The 27,884-nt window shown below is 42.1% G+C and overlaps 2 protein-coding genes across 9 annotated transcripts in view; one reads left to right on the forward strand and one right to left on the reverse strand.

Annotated features, from left to right (window-relative positions):
- Window positions 1–26,429, forward strand: part of DNAH11 (dynein axonemal heavy chain 11) — a 146,555-nt gene extending 120,126 nt beyond the window's left edge. For all 4 annotated transcript variants that reach the window (XM_081881816.1, XM_081881818.1, XM_081881817.1 and 1 more), the window contains 15 exons: window positions 675–815; window positions 2,312–2,482; window positions 5,023–5,145; window positions 6,301–6,494; window positions 7,490–7,638; window positions 8,945–9,072; window positions 11,185–11,412; window positions 12,418–12,609; window positions 18,887–19,006; window positions 21,868–22,110; window positions 23,486–23,668; window positions 23,745–23,860; window positions 24,286–24,398; window positions 25,134–25,274; window positions 26,011–26,429. In XM_081881816.1, the coding sequence (XP_081737942.1) occupies window positions 675–815; window positions 2,312–2,482; window positions 5,023–5,145; window positions 6,301–6,494; window positions 7,490–7,638; window positions 8,945–9,072; window positions 11,185–11,412; window positions 12,418–12,609; window positions 18,887–19,006; window positions 21,868–22,110; window positions 23,486–23,668; window positions 23,745–23,860; window positions 24,286–24,398; window positions 25,134–25,274; window positions 26,011–26,258 (2,490 nt within the window). In that variant the 3' untranslated portion in view covers window positions 26,259–26,429. The remainder of the gene's footprint in view (window positions 1–674; window positions 816–2,311; window positions 2,483–5,022; window positions 5,146–6,300; window positions 6,495–7,489; window positions 7,639–8,944; window positions 9,073–11,184; window positions 11,413–12,417; window positions 12,610–18,886; window positions 19,007–21,867; window positions 22,111–23,485; window positions 23,669–23,744; window positions 23,861–24,285; window positions 24,399–25,133; window positions 25,275–26,010) is intronic.
- An 8-nt stretch (window positions 26,430–26,437) lies between these two features.
- Window positions 26,438–27,884, reverse strand: part of CDCA7L (cell division cycle associated 7 like) — a 52,437-nt gene continuing 50,990 nt past the window's right edge. For 3 of the 5 annotated variants that reach the window (XM_081882247.1, XM_081882246.1, XM_081882248.1), the window contains exon 10: window positions 26,440–27,471. In XM_081882247.1, coding sequence (XP_081738373.1) covers window positions 27,441–27,471 — 31 coding nt within the window. In that variant the 3' untranslated portion in view covers window positions 26,440–27,440. Of the gene's footprint in view, window positions 27,472–27,884 lie in introns of all 5 variants that reach the window. The other 2 variants (XM_081882244.1, XM_081882245.1) reach the window with 2 other exon arrangements.

Genomic DNA, 27,884 nt, shown 5'->3' on the forward strand with positions numbered 1-27,884 from the left:
TAGATAGATGATAGAACTCCTTTCTCCATGTTTCAAGGTTCACTCATTTTGATGATGGAGCATTGAGTAAATGCAAAATAATGGAAGGCAATTTGTCCCACTTGGAATGGAGAGGGGCTTACCGTGGTGGTTGGATGAGAGTTGTTTACCTTTTCCCACTTTTCTTTCCTTTTAAAAAATGGGTGGCTAAACTCTAGCCCTTCCCTTGTTGTTGGACTACAACTCACGTCATTCCTAACCATTGACCATGCTGTCTGGGGGTGATGGGAATAGCAATGACATCTGGAGAACTTGCTGACGTGTTACTGAAGGCACTGATAGGGCCTACAGCATATGAACACTAATGAAAGGATAAAAACGTAAGAAGACTACCTTCTGCCACCATGGAAACCATTTCAGGGATTGAGTTACAACTCACGAAGCTCCAATTCACCATAAGTGGCTCACCACATGTGTTCATTATTTTGGATATGATTTCTTCAGATGTTTGAAGATTCTTCTAGGATGGAGGCCCGTGTCTTTCCATCTTATATTTGGTGTAGCTAATCCCTCCTCTGTCCTCAGTTTGAAGATAGATTAAAATCTGTTGAAGTAGATGCTAGATTAACAGCACAGCCCTATTCATATAATGATGATGGTTTTCTTCATTTACTTTCAAACATGTTGTTCTACAGGTAGCAGAAGCCAAAGAAAATGAAGTTAACATTAACGAAGCCAGAGAACATTACAGGCCAGCAGCTGCAAGAGCATCCCTTCTTTATTTTGCCATTCATGATCTGAGCAAAATCAATCCCATCTATCAGTTTTCATTGAAGGTTTGTTCTCATCCTTATTCTGATACTAAAAAATAAACACAGTGTAGTAAACCTCATGAGATTTGCACTATTTTTCAGAAATGTGGGAGTGCTTAGGTACATTCATTTATATTTGTACCCCAATTTATGTGACCAAGCACGCTTTCTGAGTTTTGCAGTACGTTAAAAGCTTGCAGCAACTGTTTGGTCATAAGAGTTAGGGGAAGGAAAAAAGAAAGAGTCATGTACGCTGTAGAAAAATGGCTCTGCCATACCACCTTCTTAAAAATTATTGTTGATCTCCAGCTTCAAAGGGAGATATATCAGCAGGATTCATTTTAGAAGAGGTTATCACAATATCAGTCAGAGCTGCTGACAGCAAGTGTGTGTGTGTGTGTGTGTGTGTGTGTGTGTGTGTGTAGGTCTCCTGAGGCTTCCCAAGGGCATTTAACAACTCCAGAGTGGCATGTCCCTCTGGATCAGATAGGCAGGGCCCAAGTTTCTTGATTAAGCTGATCAACAGTGGCTGCAAATCCCCACTTTGGCAAGGAAGAAAGGAAAGAACGTTGAAGTGGGCCAGATCCTATTCCTCATCCCAGAAACAGGAAATGTAATGAATAATCTCTGTGCACCTGAGGTTTACATTCTTATGGTGGCATCCAATGGCACCTGCTTGTGAGCATTGAATGCCCTTATGCAGATATTAAACTCAATCCTATGCAGCAGAAGCAACTGTGGTTGGAAGAGTAACATCAAAGGTTTTATTTATAAAGCAAATAACAAAACAGAAAGACAACTGTCACATCCATCTTCAGCAGAGGAGCAGAGAGAGGGAGGAGACATTTAAATAGTTCCCATACTCATACATCAATTAAGTAATTAAAGGCAACCCGCAACATTATGCAATGTGAGAATGAGACATTAAAATACTGACACTGCTGTCTTGCACGGTGTAAAGCTGTTTGTAGAATGTGGCCCCTGGTTTCTCTGCCCCCAAAATTTGTGTGTCCCAGAAATTTGCTCCAGAGGCTCCTTTGCTCCAGAGGCATTCAAAGGGAGATGGAAGGAAGGAAGGAGAAGCCCTCTTGCACAAGCAGATGTATATTTGTGCTACACTGGATCTACCTTTATTGGTTTCAAAAGCAAATACCACTGCATTCCGACAACAGCAGACCAGTCCAGAGATTACAGCAGCTAGTTTTGAGCAATTAGCACAGGCACAGGCAAACTCGGACCTCTAGATGTTTGGGGACTACAACTCCCATCATCCCTGACCACTTGTCCTGTTAGCTAGGGATGATGGGAGTTGTAGTCCCAAAACTGCTGGAGGGCCGAGTTTGCCTATGCCTGAATTAGCAGCTTCTGTCTTTAAGAAATGGCAATTATGTTGTTGACCTTGTTTTTAAAGCATTCTGAATTACTGTGCTTTTGAATTATAGAAGCCAAATCCAGGTTTCAAAAATGTTCCTCAAGAAAAGGAAATTCTGATGTGAGAAATTAATTCTGCGTTCCTTTAGGCTTTCAACACTGTCTTTCGTAAAGCAATTGAGCGAGCAGAAGCATCGGATGATATCCAAGGACGCATCTCCAACCTAACAGAAGCTATTACGTATTTCACCTTTCTTTACGTAGGCCAGGGACTTTTTGAAAGGGACAAGCTAATTTTTCTGGGCCAGACAACATTTCAGGTGAGAAAAAGCCAACTTTAATTGCTTGCATCAATTTAGACTAGAGATACACATGTTGGTACAACATAAGAACAGAGGAGAATTAGCATGAAAGACTCAGGGGGATATGGCACAATCGGGCATGCTCAGTTATGTAGAGACTTAACTTCCAAAGTCCTGATCACCAATCCCTCAAAGTCCCTGCTTTAAATGTAGTTGAAAAGAATTTTGTTACTTCATTCAGTTTAATTATAAGTCAAAGCTAGACGAGGCAAATATTTAAGGCTTAGAAATTATTTGTATGGGAGAGAATGTCTACCAGGAATTTCTCCTTTGGGAAGAGAAATTTTGTTCAGCAACAGATATTTAAGGTCATTATTTGTTACTCCAACTCATCATGCCCCTGCGGGGGGAATAGCAAACCTTTTCAGCATTTAAAGGAACAAATATTTGTTGGCGATTTACCAAATAAAGTATTGAGCATGTCTAAGGAGTGTTTCCATAGTTTCCTGTAGTCTGCTCTGCCAAAGGATTTTCAAAATATTAAAAACCTCCTTTTTTTTTCTTCAGAAAGTAGGTTGTCTTATTCAGGTGTGCACGTTTTTTTGCATACTATTCCAAAGCAGATTGCATACTTTCACTTTCCAAGCTGTAAATTGATTAGCTGCTATGGTTGAGAGGGGATGAGGAACACCAGCAGATCTCTGCCATGGCCATGTTAGGCCCCATCTATACTCCTTGGCAGGAGAGCCAACTTGGCCCTGCGACCATGGGTGCCCGGTGCCATGGGTGCTATACAGAGTGCATGGCCCTAACACTGAAATTTGTGGGTGCCTGGCCCCTTCATTGAATTTTTTAGATGCTCAGGCACCAAGGGCCCCAGGGAATTGGCACCTATGACTCCTGGCATTAAAAGCAGCAAGCTGACCAGTGAATGAATGGCTGTCTAGACTCCATAGTGTGCCCTTCCCAGTCTCACTATCCACCTCACTAGACTCTTCCCCAGGCTACTCTCACACAAACCCTGCTCTGCACTTGCCTGAAGTGATTTGCCTCACTGGAATATGTCCTTGTTGTTATGATAATATAATTATAATTATAATTATAATTATAATTATAATTATAATTATAATTATAATTATAATTATAATTATAATTATAATTATAATTATAATTATAATTATTTATTTATACCCCGCCCATCTGGCTGGGTTTCCCCAGCCACTCTGGGCGGTTTCCAACAGAACACTAAAATACAATAACCTATTAAACATTAAAAGCTTCCCTAAACAGGGCTGCCTTCAGATGTCTTCTGAAAGTTTGGTAGTTATTTTTCTCTTTGACATCTGGTGGGAGGGCGTTCCACAGGGCGAGTGCCACTACCAAGAAGGCCCTCTGCCTGGTTCCCTGTAACTTGGCTTCTCACAGCGAGGGAACCACCAGAAGGCCCTCGGTGCTGGACTTCAGTGTCCGGGCAGAATGATGGGGGTGGAGACGCTCCTTCAGGTATACAGGACCGAGGCTGTTTAGGGCTTTAAAGGTCAGCACCAACACTTTAAATTGTGCTTGGAAACGTACTTGGAGCCAGTGTAGGACTTTCAAGACCGGTGTTATATGGTCTCGGCGGCCGCTCCCAGTCACCAGTCTAACTGCCGTGTTCTGGATTAGTTGATAATGCCTCTTTCCTTCCTGAATTGCATATTGAGAGATTTAACTGGTTGTGTGTGTCGAAACTTCATTTTGCGTGTGTGGTAGAAGGTAGCCTGAAGTCATGTCTCTAGCCCTGCCCACTTTGTGCTGTGGCCCCCACTTGGCCTCTGGCATGCAGCCCCAAGAAGGATGCGCATAATGTAACGCAGCCTTTGGGCAGGGAAAAAATATATATTCGCTGCTGCTCTAGAAGCAGGGAAACCCAAAGGCTTTGTTCAATCCCAGGGACCACATCCACGTCAGTGGTTGGCAGGACCCGTGTTCAAGGACACATTCCAGCCAGGCCAAAATGCTCAAGGAAGGTGTGAACCAGGGCCAGTCAGGAGTGAGGCCTAAGGAGATGGGGACAAGTAGGAAGAGTCATGAAAGCCAGATAAGGAGCCCTGAGATGCTGCATTTTTGCCCCCAGGCCTAAAGTTCCACACATACATATTTGAAAGGATGATTGCCTAAGAACTGTTCATTTGAGAAATGTGTATGAGTCCATTTTCTTCTTTTTTAGTAGTGCTGATTTCACATTTTGGAGTGTCGCAAAGGGAATATATGGGTCTGACACTCCCTTCTTCTTTTCCTGTAATTTTGTGGGGAGCAGCCCAGAGTAGCTGAGTACAGATGGGTGGGCTGGAAAATTATTATTATTATTATTACTACTACTATTAACATCAACATCATCATCATCAGACCAAGTGCAAAAAATGTATGTCTAACCAGAGCGGTCATGAAGGCAGAAATACTCAATACTTTGTGCTACTTATGTATAAAATAGAATTATGGCAGTGCAGATCATTATAGAGTAACACCTTTCTTCATAGTGACTCTCACAGTATTTCCCAATTTTGTTCACTTATTAGATTTTGTTGAGAAGTAAAGAAATAGAACTCACCGAACTGAATTTCCTGCTACGATTTACAATTGAACACACCTACAAAAGTCCTGTGGACTTTTTAACTACTCAGTCATGGAGTGCCATTAGGGTAAGTTTCATGACCAACCAGCTGCCTATAAGGAACCAAGCAGATGCCTGCATATGACCCAAACAGCTTTATGCTTAGTTGTGAGCACCTTTTACACTTTTTAATGCGCTTACTTCTCTACATTGCACAAAATACTCTGTTTTATATAGGAATGGCTTCTGTTTCTCTCCTGCTCCCACATGAAGAAGCAGGCTTGAGGGCCTTGCCATCTGCAACCCACTCCAGCATGCAGGATGTGAGCAAGGAATTACACTCCCCCCTCTACACACACACACACACACACACACACACACACACACACACACCACACTTTTCTGCTTCCATCTCAGTACTGAGAAAGATCTAGAAGCAGAGGACTGCATGGCTACCTGCCTGATTGCATTGCCACTTTTCTTTAGGGGCTTCTCTACCTTTCTCAGTATAATTAATTATTAATTATTCATAATATGAAGCACCCCCACCTGCTTGCTCACTCCCAGATCTCTTCTTTACAGGCTGTCATGTGTAAGAGCATGAGAACAGCCTGTTGGGTCAAGCCAGTGGCCAATCAGATGCTTGATTCTGTTCTCACAGTGGCCAATCAGATCATTGAGAGAAGCCTGCAAGCAGGACATGAGCACAACAACACTCTGCCCATCTGCGATTCCCAGCGACTGGTATGCAGAGACAGATGTCTCTGGCAGTGGATGTAGAACATGCCCCTCACGGCTAGTAGCCACTGATAGTTTTGTCCTCCATGAATTTTCAGAAGAGAAGTAAGGGTGTCTACTCAGATGGGAAGGGAGGGCATGTTCAAACAAGGGAGACCATATATGAGAGAGGAGGAGCTGCTCTGAGTGGGGAAGGAAAAAACCTTTATGGGGCAGGTTTTGGACTAAAGTAGCTTGGGACTGCTTGTGGCCACCAAAGAAAACTTTGCTAGCTGTTTGTGTACCCATAGATGTGCCACACTGGCAATGCCCACACTAAGGTTTAGTGGTCCATGGTGAAATTGCTAAGGTTTGGTGAAATCCTACACACTTTGGTATATTGCAAGAGAGTGTAATATGTGTGGTGGGAGAGGGTAAACAACATTTCAATAATTGCCACTTATTTCTCTCTTAGTGCGAACAGTTGACGTGTCAATAAATCAGGCTTGCCATTGTTCTGTTTCAGGCCATTGCCTTAATGGATGAATTTCGAGGATTAGATAGAGACATAGAAGGTTCTGCCAAGAGATGGAAAAAATGGGTAGATTCAGAATGCCCAGAAAAGGAAAAGTTCCCTCAGGAATGGAAAAGCAAAACTTCTTTTCAGAAGCTTATCATGCTACGAGCATTACGCCCAGATCGGATGACATATGCTCTGAGGTACTGCATGTTTGACTTTGTGAACTCCTTTTATATTTATCACATTTATTTATGTATTCCATTTATTTATGTGTACAAGTTGCATGATCTGTCAAATAGCACTTACAGAAATAACTAAAAAATAGCATCAAACACATCAGCATATGGCTGTACAGCGGCCATTCTAAATCTATATGCACGTCATGAGGTAATCCATTCATATAATTCTCCTCCTTCCCAAACACTTTTCCTTTTGTAAGCCTGTGGGTGGGGACTGCCTTATTTTGTTGTTGCTCTTTATTGATTGATTTGTAAGCTGTTCCGGGAGCCTTTTTGGCTGAAGAGCAGGATTTTAAAATTAATTAAATAAGTATCTAGCCACTTGTCTCACAGAGCTGTCAATTCTACCACACCACTGCAGTCTCTCTTTCTCGTTGTTTACGTGATGTAGTGAAATACATACACTAGTTGAACAAGGCAAGTGATACATATGAAGTGACTGTTACATGGAGAGTCCTCAGTGCACTCTGGATTTAAAATACCAATACGAAACATCACTCATATATGTGAATTAGACCTTAGGATTGTGGCTCCTGGTTAATTTAGAAACAACAGTCCGTTAGTTGGGATGTTTTCCCTTCAAGCCATACAACAGAACTTACCTCAGCTTCTTGGGTTTTCTACACGTTGGTGGAATAGAATATATTTGAAAGGATGTTTAGGAAAATAGAGAGTGTGAGACTTGGGACCTAGAAAAACAGCTGAGACACTAAGGATGTATGCCTCAACCACCTCTTTCCCATCAACATGTGCAGACTGTATGCTAGACTCTAAATGCGCCGAATCAGGCTTCCCCAACCTGGTGAACTCCAGATATTTGGGACTACAAATCTCTTCAGACCCATCCAGGGTGGCCAATGACCACATGTCCAAAACATGTGTATGGCACCAGGATAAGGAAGCTTTCTCTATATGTTAACATATGTTCATTATATATACATTATATATTTTTGTAGAAACTTTGTAGAGGAAAAGCTCGGCTCAAAATATGTGGATGGCACAAGAATAGACTTGGCAAAATCTTATGAAGAAAGCAGTCCAGCCACTCCAATATTTTTCATTCTTTCTCCTGGAGTCGATCCTCTTAAAGATGTGGAGGCACTTGGTATGTTTTATTGAATAGGTATTGTTGGGCTGGTTTTTAAAACATGGGCAGGTGAATTGGCAACATTCCAAATCTTGCAAAACACAAAATGAGAACAGAATTTGTCGTGTTCATGTGGAATGCTATGAACCATGGTTTAATGCTACATGGACAAACCTCACTGAGCCCTAGCAAAGTGTGTTATTAGGGAGTGTTGGAAAAGAGAATGCATGTTTGATGATGGAAAGGGCCCTCATTTCGACATGCTACATTCAGAGGCATTCTGGTAGGAATTCTGACATGGCTGTGGGTAACAGGAACTCTCTCCAGTAGTTGTTAATGTTGCTGATTTGCAAAGTCCGCAGAGCTTTTCTTAATGCATAGTTTATGATTGGTAACAACAGGGGTTTGTGCTTTGAGTTAGACAGAGCGGGAGTCGGTCTTTAATTAATGCATGTTAAGCTAACACAAAAAAGCCCACAAATAGTCATTATCAAGGAATAAAGCAGATTTAAATTTGGAATTGTTTTCCTCAACAAGAGTTAAGTTTTAAAGATTTCCCCCTCTCTTGCCCTAGCCCTCCATTCACCCTGGAAGGGTGGATAAAAGTGTGAGGCTATTAACGCTGCAGCGTGAAGAAATTTTTAGATTGAACATTCCTCTGCTTGGCATAATGCAGGCTCTTTTGTGCTGTTTCTTACCTTTTGAGTAGATGAGGGCCAGAGGGCAATTTTCTCCATGCTCATGTAATCTTGTGCCCCCTGTGACTAAATAATGGTCATTATACAAACTATATTCAATTGTGTAAGAAACTGTCGCTTTGTACTTAGGATTACTATTCCCCACTGACTCTGCTGAGAATACCAGGTTAATACAGCTGTGACCTGACTGTGCTCAATTTAAACTCAGGCCTCACAAGGTGAGAGGCTTGCACATTTACCCACTGAACCAATCAGTTAAAAAACTGATGTGATAGCTACCACATGTTGCTCCCTTTTTTTATAAGGGAAATGGCTTGCACCCCCTGTAAGAGTTTATAAAGCTCTGTAACAATACCTAGCATCTATCAAAATGTCAAAAGGTTCGTTATCTTAAAACCAAGGGAGCAGATTTCTGCAGGGTTTTTCCCCTAATACCAGCCATAAGGCTGCTGTTGAGAGCTCGCAATTTTGCTTGTTGAAATTGTGTTGAGTGACGAACTAATGTGTATTGTCCCAGTGATTGGTGAAATTAATGGGGCATTATCTTTCCCCCCTCCCCTTTCCCTTCATCCCCTTCCTCCTTTCCACTTTTGCTCGCCTCCCCACCTCCGTTGCTCCACTTGCAGGCAAAAAACTTGACTTCACAATTGATTCTGGGAAATTTCATAATATCTCTTTGGGGCAAGGGCAAGAGGTTGTTGCGGAGGAGGCATTAAAGAAAGCTGCCAGGCATGGGCACTGGGTTATTCTGCAAGTAAGTGTGAAATGGCATGATTTGACGTTCCTTATGTGTTCTGTCATGGGGCTTACTCTGCACATACTTAACCTGTGAAATGTCTGCCTGTAACAAAAAATCATCAACAAGAAACAACCTTCTGAGGAATTCTGAGAGAAGACAACTTCACCTAGCATTATTTCTTTTCACCGATCATGATAGCGGACCAAAGAGTTTGTAGAATGGTTTGCGGGATTTGTTACTTAACTTTCTGAAGTTAAGCACACAAATGGCACCAACTGCTTTATTACTGCTTGGTTATTTTGGCTCTTCCAAAATGGCTGCCACAGGAATGGGAGATCATCTTTCATCAAAAATATCTGTGAGGTTAGTTTTGCAAAATGAAGAATTTTCCTCTGTCCCTCAGTATCCATTATGCAGTGACAAATAAACTTGCAAGAGGAAAGTTAACAAAAAAATAAGGCTTGGTGAACATGTCAATTTCATTATTCCTCTTTTATCCAATCTTAATTTCAGTCCTATACATTTCAACATCTGACTTTGCAAAACAACATTTTTCTGCAAATTACCCCTTCTATACGCATTTTTTATGTGCCACTCTGTCTCATATACACATTTATGTGAAGCAATTTTCCCCGATGTAATGCGCTTTTAATATTATTTTCATTAATGTATGCATTTATATGCATGCTTTACCATTGTATATGCATTTTTGTACACATTGTTTGGCTCAAGAATTGCATTGCAAAGTTCAGATAACTGCAAAGTTCAAATGATGGCTACGTTTTGGTTCACATATTGTTGTGAAAAATGTGAATTTTGTAAGTTAACCTTTAAATTATAAACAGAATTGTATTTGTCCCCTACCCCTACTAAAGGTAGGTGGCATGCATTTTCTTCCATGCAAGCATGTGTGCATAAGATTCACACATGTCCACACAATTTTGGGGAAGATGTCCAAAGAAAAATATCCAGCTGTGGAGAAGCTCTGTGCCTCTATGTCCAGGTCATTGCTAGACTTTGGGACCATGATACTTAGCAGTCAGACATTAGTACTTTTTTCAGCTTCTGATTTGTCGCTTTTGTTAATCGTCCCAGCGTTCCTAAATCCTACTGAATATTATCTGAGCTCTGGAGAGAGTTAGCAGGCTTAAGTGCATGGGTGGTTATAGTTGACGTGATTTATATATGCTAGTGCTTAGCAAATCAAGGCCTAATAGCACCTAGAAATAATGAAGTCCTTCCTAATGTAACATTTTAAAATAAAGTCTCTTATCTTTTACTCCTCTCTGCTCTTGAAACTTAGAATTACTGTATTTTTCGCCCTATAGGACGCACCGTCCCATAAGGCGCACCTAGTTTTTTGGGGGGGAAATAAAGGAAAAAAAATTATTTCCCCCCCTGGCGCGGGGCTGGGGCGGGGGAAGCCCGAGCTTCCCCCGACTCCAGCCCCCAGAACAGGCAACTCTCCGCAAGCCGCGGGAGCCCAGCGCCGGGCTCGCGCGCCTTGCGGAGAGCTGCGCCAAGCCTGGGCGCGCTGAGCTCAGCGCGCGCAGGCTTCAGCGTGCAGGCAACTCTCCGCAAGCCGCGGGAGCCCGATGCCAGGCTCCCACGCCTTGTGCAGATCTACGCGAAGCCCCAGCGCGACTGCTCAGCGCGCCGGGGCTTTGGGATAAGAGGCAGCTCTGCGCAAGCCGGGGGAGCCCTCCCACGGCTTGCGCACAGCTACCCAAAGCCCGGGCGCGACTGCTCAGCGCGCACGGGCTTCGGGTTGCAGGCAGCTCTGTGCAAGCTGGGGGAGCTCGGGGGGAACTCCCGCGGGCTCCCAAGGCTTGCGGATAGCTTCCTGAAGCCTGGAGAGGGAGAGGGGTCAGTGCGCACTGACCCCTCTCGCTCTTCAGGCTTCAGCGAAAGCCTGCATTTGCCCCATAGGACGCACACACATTTCCCCTTCATTTTTGGAGGGGAAAAAGTGCGTCCTATAGGGCGGAAAATATGGGTAAATCATATTTGGAGTATTGGCTGTTTTGGAGTATTTGGAGTTTCTTGTTATGCCACTGAGATAATTAAAGCTACATTTAAAATAATAAACTTGCTCTTATAATTGAAGCGTTGCATGCTCTCAAACAGAACATACACCTCGTAGTCAAATGGCTGGGGACATTAGAGAAGCTACTGGAGGAACACAGCAGAGAAAGTCACCCCGACTACCGTGTCTTTATAAGTGCAGAACCAGCTCCAAGTCCTGAAGAACACATCATACCTCAAGGAATATTAGAGAACAGTATTAAAATTATTAACGAGCCCCCTACTGGTATGCTGGCAAATCTTCATGCTGCTCTCTATAATTTTGACCAGGTGAGGAGAAAATGTTCACAGGTAAAGGTACCCCTGCCCGTACGGGCCAGTCGTGTCCGACTCTAGGGTTGTGCGCCCATCTCACTTAAGAGGCCGGGGGCCAGCGCTGTCCGGAGACACTTCCGGGTCACGTGGCCAGCGTGACGAAGCTGCTCTGGCGAGCCAGACCAGCGCAGCACACGGAAACGCCGTTTACCTTCCCACTATAAAGCGGTACCTATTTATCTGCTTGCACTTAAGGGTGCTTTCAAACTGCTAGGTGGGCAGGAGCTGGGACCGAACGACGGGAGCTCACCCCGCCGCGGGGATTCGAACCGGCAACCATACGATCGGCAAGTCCTAGGCACTGAGGTTTTACCACAGCGCCACCCGCATCCCGCAGTGCTTTATTTCTTCTTCAGAATGAGGCATTCTGACTGAGGGGGGAGCACTTGCACTGCCTACCACATTGGGCTGTAGGGTTTAGAAAGTTATTTATTTGACATAATTTATATACTGCTTGGTTGTAGAAGTGTAAGAAACACGTTTGAATTTTAAACAAGATTTCTGTCTGTGGCGTTGCAGGTGTCCTTGTCGGCCATCTTGTCACAAATGCTTTGCTCTGGGAAAGGACCCCGTTTGCTTTTTCTTGTGACAAGGCAGGGAGGAAGTGGCAACAGAGAAGTGACCAGTGCTGTTGCCACAAACCAGAAATCAGAAAAAAAACTAATGAGGGTTGATAGGAGGAGGAATGGGGACAAGGAGCTGGGAGGAGGAACAGGCAGTAAGAGGGATGGCAGCAAGAATGGAGTGCCCATCTTAGGAGGTGTAGTCCTTTTTTGCTAGTCCTGTAAACTTACTCACTTTCAGTTTTACCTTTTGCTAAGATGAAAATATTAATAGATTCTTATTGTTGCTGTTTAGGTGTCATTAATTCTAGTAAGAAAACTACAGTTGTCATCTCTAAAGCTTGTTGGTGATGTGATAGAAATACTGTTGTTTTTCCATAATCCTTTGTTTTAACAGGATACACTTGAATTGTGTACCCGAGAACAAGAGTTCAAAAGTATCTTCTTTTCCCTCTGCTACTTTCACACCTGTGTTGCTGGGAGACTCAAGTTTGGACCTCAAGGATGGAATCGAAGATACCCTTTTAACGTAGGAGATCTCACCATTTGTGTCAATGTCCTCTACAACTACCTGGAAGCAAACTCTAAGGTAACAACTTGGAGACCAAGTGTCTTCTGGCCAAGATGGTGGTGATATTTTTTGTTCTTTAGTTTTGGAAGTGAACAAGGGAAGTTGAAATATATTTCTTTAGTGAAATAGTTGAAATGTGTATCTGCTGTTGGGTATACAAATTGGGCAGATCAAAGGTTTTCCACAGGGGATGCTTAAATTTCATAACATAGGTTGAACCAGTTGCACACTTGGTGGGTTTACTTAAGTAAGTAAGTGAGTTAGTGAGTAAATAAACAAATAAATAAATAAATAAATATACCCTTCATTATGTTAACGAAAACAGTGCTTTACATGTGCATATATGCCAAATTCATTAGGCAGGTAATGAAGCATTTTGCACAACTGTAATTACATACAGCAGTCCTGACAGTTCATAACATTGCATTAATAATCACTACAATTAATTCTGATGATGGAAGCAATTTACAGCACGTCACATATATAAATAATGGTGTATTTCCTTCATGTGTCGTTATTATGTATTAAGGAGGCCACCTTGTTGTGACTTTCTCGGGAATGTTCCCCTTGAGTTCAAGTTTAAAGCTAGATGAATGATTTACTCTGTTTTGAGATTGGTTGCCAATCGGAAGATGCAAAACCATTCAGGTGTTACCATTCATTAAACCAATTATTCACATATGTAGCAAAGGTAAGTTAGTACTTTCTAAGTCTAGCAAAGACTTAGTAGGTTGGTACTTCCACTTAGGCACATGCAATTCGGTTAGTAATTAAGCTATCCAGTATTCTCACTCTAGCCTGGGAATTAGTTTTGTGTAACTTGCTTACTTGCAATTGCAGTATGATTCGGAACACTGCAATTTCTAGCTTTTCCAGATTAGATAAATAAAAAAACTGGGTATCTACTGTGAATCGGTTATTTCGTGAAAATGATATTCGGTGTCACCATTTCAATAAGTGTTTTATTCTATAGTGATGCAGGTGGGACTTGATGCAAAACATTGCAATTTTTCGGACCTTCCCTATGAACCAGGAGGCAAACGGGAGAATATCCATAATTGGTTCCTAAGGTGTTGTGGTCATGAAGGTTCTCTCTCACTCTGACCAAGGCAGCCAGGCCTGGTCAGGGGTCTCACTCATCCAAACTGTTCTACCTTTAGTCTCAAATCCTCTGAACTTACTGAGCCAGCAGCTATATTTGGGCCTGGCCTGCCCTCTGAAGGATAGCTAAACAAAATGATCCACCCAAAGCCCTTCCACAAGTCCAGCATGGGGAGAGAACACAAAGCATAATGGATAATTTTTACAGTCCTCATTTACCTTTTCCCCTTCCCCTTACATATTCTTACTTAGTAAGACATATACTCAGTAACTGACAATGAGATGGGGCATTGCTGTTTACTTGACCTCTGATTAGTCATGTAGCTGCTGCTTACTAGAAGGCAGAGGACAAGAAAGTTGATGCAGTGCACGTTCACCAAGAGGCATGTCAGATTGTCTCCATCAGGACCTTTGCACTGCACTGACCTCCCTGCTGCTTCACCCCCCTTCTCTGTCTGCTAGTAAGTAGCAGCAAGGCAACTGACTGGAGGTCAAGTGAGCAGCAGCATCTCCCCATGCCGTCTACTGCTTTGTATCTCTGGGTTCCCTGTAGGGTTGTTGTTGTTTAGTCATTTAGTCGTGTCCGACTCTTCGTGACCCCATGGACCAGAGCACACCAGGCACTCCTGTCTTCCACTGCCTCCCGCAGTTTGGTCAAACTCATGTTGGTAGCTTCGAGAACACCATCCAACCATCTCATCCTCTGTCGTCCCCTTCTCCTTGTGCCCTACATCTTTCCCAACATCAGGATCTTTTCCAGGCAGTCTTCTCTTCTCATGAGGTGGCCAAAGTATTGGAGCCCCAGCTTCATGATCTGTCCTTCCAGTGAGCACTCATCCCTCTAGGGTAGCCACATGTAAACAGGGCTCCTGTTCCTTTAATAACTCTATAGAAGAGGGAGTTTCAGCAGGTGTACCTTGTCTTGACAAGCAACATGCACTTCCCTCTTCTCCATAACTATTAAAGGTGCAGAAGGCCCGCTCCCTCCCCCCCTTTTTTTTTTTTGCATCTGGCTCCCTTAGATCCCTCCTTTATTTGGAAAACTTCAGTTTGTCTGTCTGTGGTCGTATTTTGCTTCCAAATCATTGGAATGAGCCCACCAACATTACAGTTAATGACTGCAAAACTGGTTTTACAAGCACAGTCCTATCTATGCAGAAATTCACTGGGACTTATTCCCAGGTAAGTTGCTATAGGATTACTGCCTTAGTTTGCAATGTTGTTTAAGCAATATATACTAGACTAGGTTTCATTTCTCATTACGATTGATCCTTGTCTGTTCCAAACCACTTCCCCTTAGTACTTTTCTCCTTTACTGCATTGTACTTCTCATGTGCCACTTTACTGCCTTTTATTTTTTTCTAATATATGCATTTTAGGCAGTTACTGTATTGCAGAGTAGGGTTGCAAAACATGCTACTGGAGCCTACTAAATATAGTGCATCCTACTTCTAATGCATAAGTTTGTGCAGCCCTAATGTGGCTGGTACAAATCTTCTCTATTAAACTTGTTTCTCTAATTACATGATCAATTTCACTTTACACATTTCCTTCTGTGTAGTTTTGCCCCCTCGGGGCATTTGCTGCTTACTTTTACAAAGGCCATGAGACCTTTGGGATGGCAGACTGCACTTTCTTCAGTCTTTTATTATTGATTTCTGAAAAGCTGGAGAACTTTGCTCTGTACTAAAGCAATCTACCTAATCCAGTAGTCTTCTGCTGGTCCAGAATAAACTCCAGCACCAGAGTCTTTCCAACTAAAGCAAGCAACTGCATGAGTAGGGATTATTTTGGGGGGGGGAGATTGTCTGGATTAGGTGGTAATGGTATAGTAGGATTTAGTGTGCAAGATCTAGTGTAAAATGGCATAAAGTGTTATGGAAAAGCTTGAAGGACAAAAGAAGAAATAGGATGAGTGGCCAACTGTTCGTGACCTTCAAGTCTCCAGCCATTTAAAATGATAGAGAGCATCAGCAATACATTTTAATGTTTAAAATACAATTGAAGTGGCTACTATTAGCCCCTGCGAATTACTTTGCTAACCTGAGTTCACTTCAATATGTGACATAGCAGCAATGAATAATTGTTTGTTCTTGAATAATGTGTCCTTGATAAATAGAGGCAAGCTTATTTTGATAATGTAGGCTAAATGTATCAGCTCTCCAATAGCACATTAATGTATTGTTTTAAACAAAACACACAAATTCCTGATGCATTTCACCTTTAAAAACATATAAAAGGTAAAGGTACCCCTGCCCGTCTGGGCCAGTCATGACCGACTCTAGGGTTGCGCACTCATCTCGCCCAAGAGGCCGGGAGCCGGCGCTGTCCGAAGACACTTCTGGGTCACGTGGCCAGCGTGACAAAGCTGCAGCTGGCGAGCCAGCACCAGGGCCACACAAGAAACGCCGTTTACCTTCCCGCTAGAAAGCGGTCCCTATTTATCTACTTGCACTTAGGGGTGCTTTCGAACTGCTAGGTGGGCAGGAGCTGGGACCGAACAACAGGAGTTCACCCCGGCGCGGGGATTCGAACCGCCAACCTTTCGATCGGCAAGTCCTAGGCTCTGTGGTTTAACCCACAGTGCCACCCGCATCCCTTAAAAACATATAGCTTGAGATAAAGGTTTTGAAGTAATTTGTTAAAGAGACTTCTATAGAAACAGATTTTTGTTTGTTCACAGAGGAACTTTTAAAATCCAGAATTCATACAGTTTTGAAATTATCTCAACACAGAATATGAATTTAATTATTTTAGAAATGTGATTTTTTAAGCATTGAGCAGTGATGCTTTGACATTTTGTCACTGTTTGGGGCCTTTTTCATCCTTCCCCTCCAAGATTTCTAATAACATATTGAAATATATTATTCTCTTTTTGGTCTCTGGATTGCAGAGATCTGTATGATTTGCAAAACCCTTTCCCTCCAAAACAGAAAACTCATATGAAATTTATTTTACAAAGCATAATAAGAAAAACAAATTCTCATGTTAGTCTTCAAATTTAATAATAAAAAAAATCCTTCCAGTAGCACCTTAGAGACCAACTAAGTTTGTTATTGGTATAAGCTTTTGTGTGTGCACTTTTTCAGATATTAGTTGGTATCTAAGGTGCTACTAGAAGGATTTTTTTTTATTTGTTTTGACTACGGCAGACCAACATGGCTACCTACCTGTAACTTGAAATTTAATGTGCATTTTGTATTTTATGTCCAAACAGAATTATATATTTTGAATTAATTTCTTTTGATAGTCTAATACTGTCTGTTAATGAATTTTGATACTCATTTATCAACCGATCCTCTGGGGCTGGCGATGGGGGGAAGCGCTGCTTTCCCCCATCGCCAGCCTCAAAGAGCAGACTCTCCTGGCTTCAGCGAAAGCAACGCGAAGCCTCCGGAGTGCAGGCTTCAGATGCTTCACGTTGCTATCGCTGAATCCAAGGAGCCTGCATTCACCCCATAGGACGCACACACATTTCCCCTTCATTTTTGGAGGGGAAAAAGTGCGTCCTATAGGGCGAAAAATACGGAATTTCCTTACTCTGCTTTGCCACATAATGTAAACCGTAAGACCTAAAATTAAGTTTTTCCTTGAACTCTTGGCAGGCAAAATACTGCCCCAGAGTATGTAAAAGTTCCTGTCCAGAAAGGCTTCATCATAAACTGTAACTATTTTGTAAACCAAGGCTAGGGAGGAAACTTGCTCTTTTTTAAAACGTAGCATTGACTTTTTGAGTAACACACATCCTTGTCTTTAATCGTAAGCTAGTGGACTTGCATTATGATCCCTACAAAGAACTCTCAAGTGAGTATCTGGTGACAGAAGGAATATTTCTTCTGTTCTTGCTGAAATCTGACCATCTCGAATCAAAGTAAGACGTTTGTCACTCTGTTTCCCCTGAGAGGATGTTCATTACATGAAGGGTCACATAATAAAATATTTTAGTTTTACTGAGTTGTGCTTTCACATCTCACAAAGTGGCCATGCCCACACATCACCCACACCACCCACCTTCCCCAATTGTGTGCCTTCCAGTAGTTTTGGATCTCTGCTTCCATCAATCCCGGCAAAATGGCTAATCGTGAGGGATTATCCGTTGTGTTTAGCAAGTTGAGGTGTGCATGGACATGGTTTAGCAAGAAGGACATGCAGCAAACAATCTAGCTTCTCCCCTGCCATGCCTCCTCCCTCAAGGAGAACTTCAGAATCTCCAGCCACCCAACCTAGGCTCCCTTAAATTGGACTTGTTTTGTTGTCCATACCAGGAATCTTGGTTGATCACTAACTGATCGATTTCAAAACAAGCCGATAGAAGGTGGCTTGTTGAACTAAACCAGAGTTGAGAATAAACTGCAATCCCTGGTGCTGACAATGCAACAGACCAGCTGACTTGAAGGGAAATAATTAAAAATCTCCCAAAATCTGCCTCCTGGCTGTGAGGGAGGAAGGAGAGCACAAGCTCACAGTTCTCTCCTGTTTGTGCACATACTGCTATACCATGGTTTAGCATACTACTCAAGCATGGTCACTCTTCTCAAAGGAATCCGCTGCTGCCACACAGCTTCTGAAACAGGAAAACAACGAAGTCTTGTAGCACCTTAAAGACTTGACAGAATTTATTGCTGTATAAGCTTCTGCGGATTAGAGTCCACTTTCTTAGCTGAATTGTGTTACACATGGAAAGAGTGGCTGCAAATGAAAAAAAGGTACAGCCAGTGACAATTCTGTGCACTTTTATGATGAGCAAGTTATAATTCCCTGCAGCAGTAGTTGATGCGACACAATCATTGTAGCTTTGCTGTCTTAATTAGCACTGGAAAAGGAAGCAATTTTCTTAACTGAAAGCAAAGAGGATAGAATCAGGTGCCTTGAAAAGTTTTAATTTTTATTGAGTTTTGCAGCCACTGGGCTCCACTCTTTACCATTTTTGTTTTTGTTCTACCTGTGTTTATTTCATTTATGCACACACACCAACCAATGGCAGCAGAATGTGTCAGTGGTCCCATTATGATTATGTGCTTGTAACCACACACACACACACACAGACACACATACCACTCTTGGGATAATATGATGCACTTCGTGCTGATGAAATCCATGTTTTATTATGCCAGAGCTATGCCAAGTGACTTTGCTGTGTCCTCCTTAGAAAGCTAACTGGTTCTTTAATTACACCTTCCATTGTATTCCATAGGTTCCCTGGGAAGATTTGCGTTATCTCTTTGGTGAAATTATGTACGGTGGACACATCACTGATGACTGGGACCGCAGACTCTGCCGCACGTATTTGGAAGAGTTTATGAACCCTTCTCTGGTAATGTATAGATTGGAGGAGACGAGGAAAAGTTTGTAGACTAAATGTTAGGAAGAACTTCCTTACAGCATGACCAGTTCAACAATGGAACAGACTGCCTCAGGAGGTGTGGGCACTTTTGTTAAAGAGATTTTTTAAGCAGAGACACCTTCCAGGGATTCTGTAGCAGTAGATTTCCCGCACTGGCAGCTTGTCAGACCATTTGAGGTCCCTTCCAACGAAGATTCTCTTCCACTTGCATTAGCGACATTGGCAAGCAATACATCCTGGTCTTAAAAGGCACATCACAATCTTAAGTGTGCTTAGAAGTAAATACAGATGGTTTTGATGGAATTTATTTCTAGGTAAGTGTACTCAGGGTTGCGGCACAAAAGTGTAATCTAGGCCAGAATCATTTCTACATAACGCAATCAGTTTCACTGGGGTTTAAGAATGCCCAGATGGAATAGCAACCTAGCTGTTCTGTCTTTTCCAAAAGTTAACCATTTATCTAGAGGCAGTAGGGGATGGCAAGTAGAGCATCAAAAGATCATTTCTGCTATGCAACACAGATAGCCCTAAGGACATTCCATTTCCCCCCATTGATTCCGCAGTTGGAAGTGTGTGCAGTGGTTTGAAGTGAAGTGAGTTTGCTTGCATCTATTCACTCTGTAATGACTAGGTTTTCATGTGTCACAAAGCCACATTCAGTTTAGCACAATTGGAAGTCAATTGGAAGACCCAGGAGTGAGTTACCATGGAGATGGGAAGGATAAACACTACTGTACTTCTGACCTCCATGGAAGCTGATTTCTCTAAATGACAGTTAAGGTCAAGGGGGCATGTGGGAAGCTTATTCCGCTGGTACCTCCTCTGCATCTAGCCCATGGATAAGAATTACTATTTCTAGGCCAGGCAGTCCATTAACCTTCAAAAGCCTGAACTTTCATTCAAATGTGTCAAATACAGGTACAGAACCTGAAAGAAATGTTGGGAATTAGGTGCTCTTAGTTAACTAATCCTAGGTGCAGGTCTACTTACATATTCAGAAACAAGATAATTCATTTCGGTTCAATTGGACAATGGTCTCCTGCAAAGCACACCAAAAGAAACAAAAATTCCTTCGTTGACAGGCAAGGTAAACGTAAGCAATGGCCAATGGATATACCACATTTGTCTTAGTTTTATGCCTAACTGGGATCTGGCATGTGTCTGTATTTATTTGCATTTGTTAACAGGTTAAAGTTGCATTTAATCATTAAGGTAGTCAATAGATCATGCATTTTGTGAAGCACTTAAATGGGACTAGGCATATATTTAACCAAATAAAACACTGCTGATTGATGGCTAGATAGAAAGGCAGGATTGCAGCTTTAAATATTTAAACCCAAAGCCGCTGGGTGGTGGAAGTGATTGAACTGCCTTATCCTAAGCTGTCCATGTCCAAAGTGAGGATGGGTGCCTTCTCAGGATCCATAGGATTGTACCCTTCAGTAATAAAATAGCCCTAATTATAGCAGATATAAAATGTTTACACAAAGTGTGAATTGACGATAAAGAAAACATTCTTCTTTCAAAATATTCAAAAAATGCAGGTTCAAAACTGAAGGAATTCCTACTGTAAGTTTTTTTTTTTTAAAAAACAACCCCCCCCCCAAAAAAAAATAACAACCCAGAAATGTTGGGTTGACTTTTTTGTTTTTCCCTTTATATGCCCGCACCCTACAGTTCTGCTGCAGATTGGTAATTACTACACTCCTGTTAGGGATAAGACTGCGGAAGCGCTACATGCACAAGGCCATGCAGACAGGTGTATTTTGATTACAGTGGGGAAATATTGGGGTTTCTCATCAGCAAGCACGTAACGTGAGGATGTCTTTGAGAAACCTGACAGAGCCAGGTTTCCTGAAAGCATCTACCGTACATAGCTGAGTAAAAAATGCACGTATAACACATCAAATATACACATTTTTTCACAGCCATAACAGGTGGAGTTGCCATGCATCTATGGCAGAATAGGGTTTGTAGACTTCTAGGTTTTGCTTAGAACGTTGGTTTTCAACAGCTTGAGCCCAATCTCTCCCTCAGCAAACTTGGGATCCTCTGTGCCAACAGAATTAGAGCCTGGTCAGGGGCACCATCTGAGAGGGGCTGAGGGGCCCCAAAAAGAAGGTGCAGAGGGGTGCAGGCTGCAGCTTGCCCACCGGACATTCCCGTGGCTGGGCCTACCTGTGGCTGTGACAGGCCCCGCTGGGCATACCTGCCTTCATGCACGCACTTCTTTCAAGCCAATCTATTCATCTCCCCCCACATAAACATTCCATGGATATCGAGTCATCTTTGGGCTATTTGAGTTAGTCTCCCCCCCCCCTTAGGTTTTTCCCCTGAGCCAATCTAAAAATTACCCCAAGTTTTCTTATTCTTTCCTCTTTTGCATAGGTGGTAGTTTTGCATAAGCACTGAAAAACTTGGACCAGAAATTCCTGTGGCGTGGAGAAGGGGGTGGGGAAATTAGGGGTGGAATTCTGAATCATGCTAGTAATGTCATTCCATCAGAACAAGCATATCTCTTCCCCTCTTCTCTGCCACCGCCCCTGCTGTTCTGGGGATTTTCGCAATCCCTCAGAGCCAATTGTGGGGGGCACATGGGGAGGACAAGGGAAAGCTCCATTGTTCATTGCAGTAACTCCCACTAGCACAACTATTGAGTTGAATCCAGCCCTGTGTTTAATCTGTTTCTTAGTCTGCTGCTGTCATCAAAGGTGTGTCCCATGAATTGACTCTGCTTAAAGACATCTTGAGTTTTTAAAGACCAGATTGTCTGAAATATGCAAAATGAATACCCAACATCATTTATTTCCCCTCCCTCCCATAAACTACAGCTTGAAGGCGACTTTGCATTGGCTCCAGGTTTCCTTGCTCCTCCCAATTTGGATTACTCAGGATACCACAAGTATATAGATGAAATGCTTCCACTCGAAAACCCTGTACTGTATGGTCTTCACCCGAATGCTGAGATAGATTTCTTGACAGTTCTGTCAGAAAACCTTTTCAAAACACTCTTGGAAATGCAACCCAGAAATCTACTTGCTGGAGAGGTATCAGGACAGTCAGTAGAAGAAAAGGTGAGATTATGGTGCACTGCAGAATCTTAGTTCCATAAGCTTATTTCGACCTCAATACATGGCTTGCTATGTAGGAGGAAGCTTGAATGAATCTTACCTTTGGGCAAAAACGTTTTGCCATTATGGTCATAAAGAATGTACAACAATCTCTGTGTTTCCCTCCTTCCCCGGGTTCCAGCCAGACTTAATTAAAAACCAAAACAGGTTTCAACACAGGAAAATTCAGCACTGACAGTACTGACAGTACATTGGCCATTAGTTTTTAGATCACATTTTTTTTTTCACTTGGGGTGCTTCTCCTGTGAGAAGTGCTAGTCCTATGTTGGTGGTGTGGCCTTGCCCCCTCAAATGAAGGAAATGCAAGTGAACAATCCATGTGTTCTTAGTCCCAGTTCACAAAGACCCCAGGATGATTACCACCCTTGTACAGTAATTTTTCATCTTCTGTTACGCTGTCATAACAGCATAACAGGGTGAAAAGGGTGCTGCCCATCAACACCCAGTTGTGTGGAATGGGAGGGGAGGATAATGTGTATAAGCCTTCAAAGGCCCTGGTTATGATTCTACAGTAGTGCAGAATAATGCATAGCTAAACAGAAAGCTACTAAGAAACACAGCTTTTAGTAAGGAAAAATACCTACTTAGCATAATTGAAGGGGCTTGTACATTTGCAGGCTCCATTTTGGCTAGTAGAGAGGCCTGCTTCTTTAGTGTGGCATCTATCAATACCACACTGCAGAATTAGATGACATGAGTGATGAGTGAATTATAAATTAAATTGAAGACAATTTAATTTGAAATTGGGACACTCTAATCCAAGTTTCTCTTTTTTTAGCTTGTTCTCCCCCTTCTAAATGCTGAACTGGCACTTTTAGCATGCCACATAATGTTCATTCTGTACTTGCCACGAATCAATCTCTCAGTGCAACCGCCTCTACTCTTTTGAAAGTCCCTCGTAATATCAGGCCACCTTTGCTGTGCTGTTTTTGGTGCCTGCTAAAAGCTTACTAGTTTAGGCAAGCCTTCCCAGGCACGTTAATGCATGTATTTGTTTTAAAGCAGATAAGATTTATTTATGTTGGTTTATGTAAACCATTTTAAATTTTTTTGTTATATATAAATTTTGCAAATAAATAGCCTTTAACTTCGGCCTCTAGCCATCTAGCATCAACAACCTGTTCTACAGAGTTGCTTATATCTGGTGTTGTGCAAGAAGTCTGCCAATGTAGCAAAGATTCAGAGGTAGCTGGGTCAGGGCATTAGCAGCAGCAAAATATTAAACATACACACCAAGTGGCTTGCAGGGCATATACTGGAGGGACTTTCATGTAGCCAGGCAACTGATGACGATTTTGCTTTGTATTTATGTTTCAAGGTGAAGAATGTCCTGGATGAAATTCTGGAGAAGTTGCCAGAGGAGTTTAACATGGTTGAAATAATGCAAAAGTCTACTATACGGAGCCCTTACATTCTTGTTTGTTTTCAAGAATGTGAGAGGATGAACATTCTCATTCAAGAGATACGGAAGTCGCTTAAACAACTAGACCTCGGTCTCAAAGTAAGAGAAATATATTTATTACGAAAATGTATTTAAAAGAACTTGGGATTTAATTTTTCTCCCTCCAAATGTCTAGGGCGAGCTGACGTTTTCTGTTACCATGGAAGCTGTGCAGTCATCACTGTTTTATGACCTGGTGCCAGATGCATGGACCAAACTGGCTTATCCATCCACTTACAGCCTTGCCCAATGGTATGTTCAATCATAGTCATTCACTTTACCTGTCTTACACATAACAAGGATTCCAGTTCTATTAAACACTGAGCATGTTTGACCAATAACTGCATAGCAGTGTCATTTTGATGTTAATCATGAATGTTTCAGGATTTAAGAGGGGGGAGGCCTCTTTTTCCAGGATACATCTAAAGGCAGGGGACATGGGTGCCTCCAATTATTATTGAAAGACTGCATTCTTACATCTCGGGTAAAGATACAAAAGGAGGGCACAGTTGCCCCATTCATTAGTTTCATGTCTGCCAAGAAAGCACGGTCCCTTAAGAGAGGTAATAATAAACCACTGACAAAAGGCTATAGATTATAGGCTAGCAAATCACAATTTTATTTTTCAAATTATCACTTCTCATGACACCTTGATCGCTTTGCTGCTTTTCCTTCAGGTTTAATGACCTTCTCATGCGATGCCGAGAACTTGATATCTGGACACAGGATCTAGTACTTCCTGCAGTGGTGTGGCTTTCTGGCTTTTTTAACCCTCAGTCTTTTTTGACTGGTATGTACTATTGACTTATAAAGGTCAAGTAAATTAGATCGCGCAGTAGGGCTACAATTTTTATATAATGGCTTACTGAGGGTTACCTTTGTGGAATTTCCAATGTAACTAGCTCTTAAGAAATATGAATATGAAGTGCTAGTGTATTACAGATGGAACAAATGAGAGCACTTCATTGTAAAACTTTCTCATCAGGGCTAAAATGCTGTAAGTCAAGGCACTGACAATTGAGCGACATACTGAATCAGCAGTGCTTTAAGTAATACTTGAGATAGCACGATCTAGAAGTATCAAAAGCTGTAACGCAGCTGAATATAATAAGCAGGCATGGGGCCTTATCAGTACTTGGATGAGAGCCAGGATGGAAGGATAATTTAAGATATTATTTTAAAAATGCACTAAAATTAAATTAGGTTCTATTAATTACAATACTATTTCCACAATCGAGAAAAGTTTAGCAGTTCACTTCTGTAGAAAGTGTGTAACTAGACTGCAAAATGACTGTGCGTCTAGGGTCATTTTATTTCAGTGGGCTTCTGCAAAAATCTGTGATACAAAAAAACAAACAATAGGCCCAAATTTTTAAGAAAATGTAGATTTATTCTTGCAGCAGAGTTAGGTTAATTATATGTTCTTTGCTATGTTTAAGATTACCCCACACCACCCCCAGTCATAGTTTTTAGCCATAAAATGATACATCCACCTAACCCTTTCTCCCCCCCCCCCCCTTGAAAGCCATTATGCAAAGCATGGCACGGAAGAACAACTGGTCTCTGGATAAGATGTGTCTGACTACGGATGTTACCAAAAAAAGTAGAGAGGACTATGGTCATCCACCAAGGGAAGGGGCATATATATTTGGCCTTTTTATGGAAGGTAAGTTTACTAGAGTCGGTAAACATTATTGACTCAAAAATGAAATGTAGATTTAGGCACCCACTCATGAAATGTGTCAGACACAGAAAATGAAAGTATACAACAAGTAACCAGTGTTGCAGTCCAGAAGCTGTTGGAGGTCTAAACGCTTGTCTTTTTCCTTCAAGGGTGCTGTGCAGCCCAAATGGTACAAAAGAGTGAGAAATCAAGTTTATATTCTTTTCTGCTGTTCCAATTTTGAAAGCTTACATGAAATGAGGTGCTAGCAATCTTCTCTGAAAAAGCCACACTCAATAGCTTGACCCACTGTCTCAACAGAATACCAGATGTCTTATACCAGAGGTAGCCACTATTGTGCCCTCTGGCGATTAATGACCCAGAATGGTCATGAATGATAGAAACTGTAGTCCACTAACATCTGGAGGCACCACACTGGCTACCCCTACAGAACAAAATTACATACTACTGTTTTATTGTTAAATTCACTACTATTATGCAGCATTTTTTATTAGCTGAGATACCTTCCACGCAACTCTATAGGTCCTTATTGAAGATATAAACACCCAATATTCTCTACAGTATTCCAAAAATCTGCGAGTCAGCACATGCCTAGCATTATGCTATGGCTGTGTTTACTACACTAGTGATATAACCCCCAGAGATACATTCAATGGTATTCTCTTTTAAACTACTCTTTTTAAAATTTAAGTAAAAAACTGTGTTTCTCTGGTTACAGGAGCTAGATGGGACATTCAAGCTGGAGTCATAGCTGAAGCCCGACTAAAGGAATTGACTCCAGCTATGCCAGTCATCTTTGTAAGAGCCATCCCAGCAGACAGGCAAGAAACGAAAAACATTTATAAATGCCCAGTTTATAAAACGAAAATTAGAGGGCCTACATATGTCTGGACTTTTAACCTCAAAAGCAAAGAAAAGCCAGCTAAGTGGGTGCTTGCCGGAGTAGCCTTGCTTCTGGCAGTTTAGCAGGTACAAAATTCTAGCCCAGCCTTTGCTACGGTGTAAGAGCCCGAGCAGGAGAGCTCTGTTCACGTTGAAATATCATGTATATTGCTCTGTTATTGCTTGGCGTTCTCACACGCAGCCCTAGGAATAGTGACACACTGCTTGATATCAAAGCTCTCTAATATGCAGAACGTGACAGCTCAAAAGCAGATGAGTAATTTAACGGTGTTTGCAACTTACACCTGAAACATCATTTGTAGACAGAGGTACCAAATAATAATAATAATAATAATAATCTTTGAAGGATGTGTGTCTCAAGAAATGCGCTGTCCTGATCATTTTAACATCAATATAAAAATATATTAAAATAAACCTTAGGTTAAATACTCCAGTGTATAAAATAGTCATCTTATTGCCACAAACAGTTTGCTGCAACAGCCAATGTACTTGCCTGTCTGCACCATGGTCGATCCTTTTGCAGTTCTCACAACCTGCATGCATGTGACTGTGTAGAAGGATATGCATATCCTGGCCAGGGCGTGTATGGGTGCAGACTAACTTGGAACGGTGGCCCCCAGCAGTTTAAAAGCTTTTGACGTAACACCTACTTATATGGGAATTAATGTTTAATATTTTGGGGTAGGTTTAGTTTAACTAATATGCCAAAGAGATTTGCTGCGGTTGAAATAATAAACAGTAGGATGCTAGGAACTTTAATATTCTCCCTCTGGCAAATAATATGTTGTTCTAGCACTGTTTCTCAAATACTTGTGGCCCTACTGTGTTGCTGGACTCCTGACTCAATTGTCAGCGATAATGGCAGTTGTAGTCCAACAACTGAAGGACTACAGGTGCTTCATCCCTTTTTTAAAAGTAATGGACTGCAGCTATTTGCATGTTTTGCAGCTATGTAGAATATTAAACCATTGGCAGCTGGAGTCTATTTCTAAGCAGCAAAAAAACCTCCATAGAAATGAATGGAAGCTGTTTTAGTCTCCAAAGTTTTTTGCAGCATACTGGGACAAATAATGCACAACACAGATTCCTTTAGCAGGTATTTTCCTGAGAAATCTTTGTCATATGTACAATATCTATTTTTAAAAGTAATGACTTCTGTCCTGTATTTTATAAACATCATTGTAGTAAAACTCTGATTAAGTACAAAAAGAAAAGAAAAGTTGAGAAGGTTGCAATCCGGTATTTTCAATCATCTTCAGCAAGTTGCTTTTGCAAGCTGAAAAAGAAAAAGCAGAATGGGACTGTTTTATGAGGGGCAGAGTGTGATGGTGATATATCGCAGATTAAGCAGCCACCGCTCCCGAGTCACTCTGCCACCATACCACTGAAGGGCAGGCAGCTCAGTGGCGCTGTTGAACAAAGCCCCCACTCGGACTTGATGAGCTGAGAAGCAGCCTTCCTTCAACAGTCCGCTTCTCAGCTGATCAAGTCCCCCCACTTTCAGCTAGCGGGGGCTTTGCGAAACTGCTCTGCTGACGTGCATGCCCCTCAGTGGAGCAGTTTAATGAAGCCACCCACCTGTGCCTCAACTACCTTGGGGCAGCTGGGAAGGCTCCCCCTTTCTCCCAGGAGGAAGAGGCTGCCTGCCCACCCGTCCCAAGGCGGCAGCTGCATGAACAGAGCATTCAT

The sequence above is a fragment of the Podarcis erhardii genome, assembly GCF_964252035.2.
Source record: "Podarcis erhardii genome assembly, chromosome: 12".
NCBI classification, from domain to species: domain Eukaryota; kingdom Metazoa; phylum Chordata; class Lepidosauria; order Squamata; family Lacertidae; genus Podarcis; species Podarcis erhardii.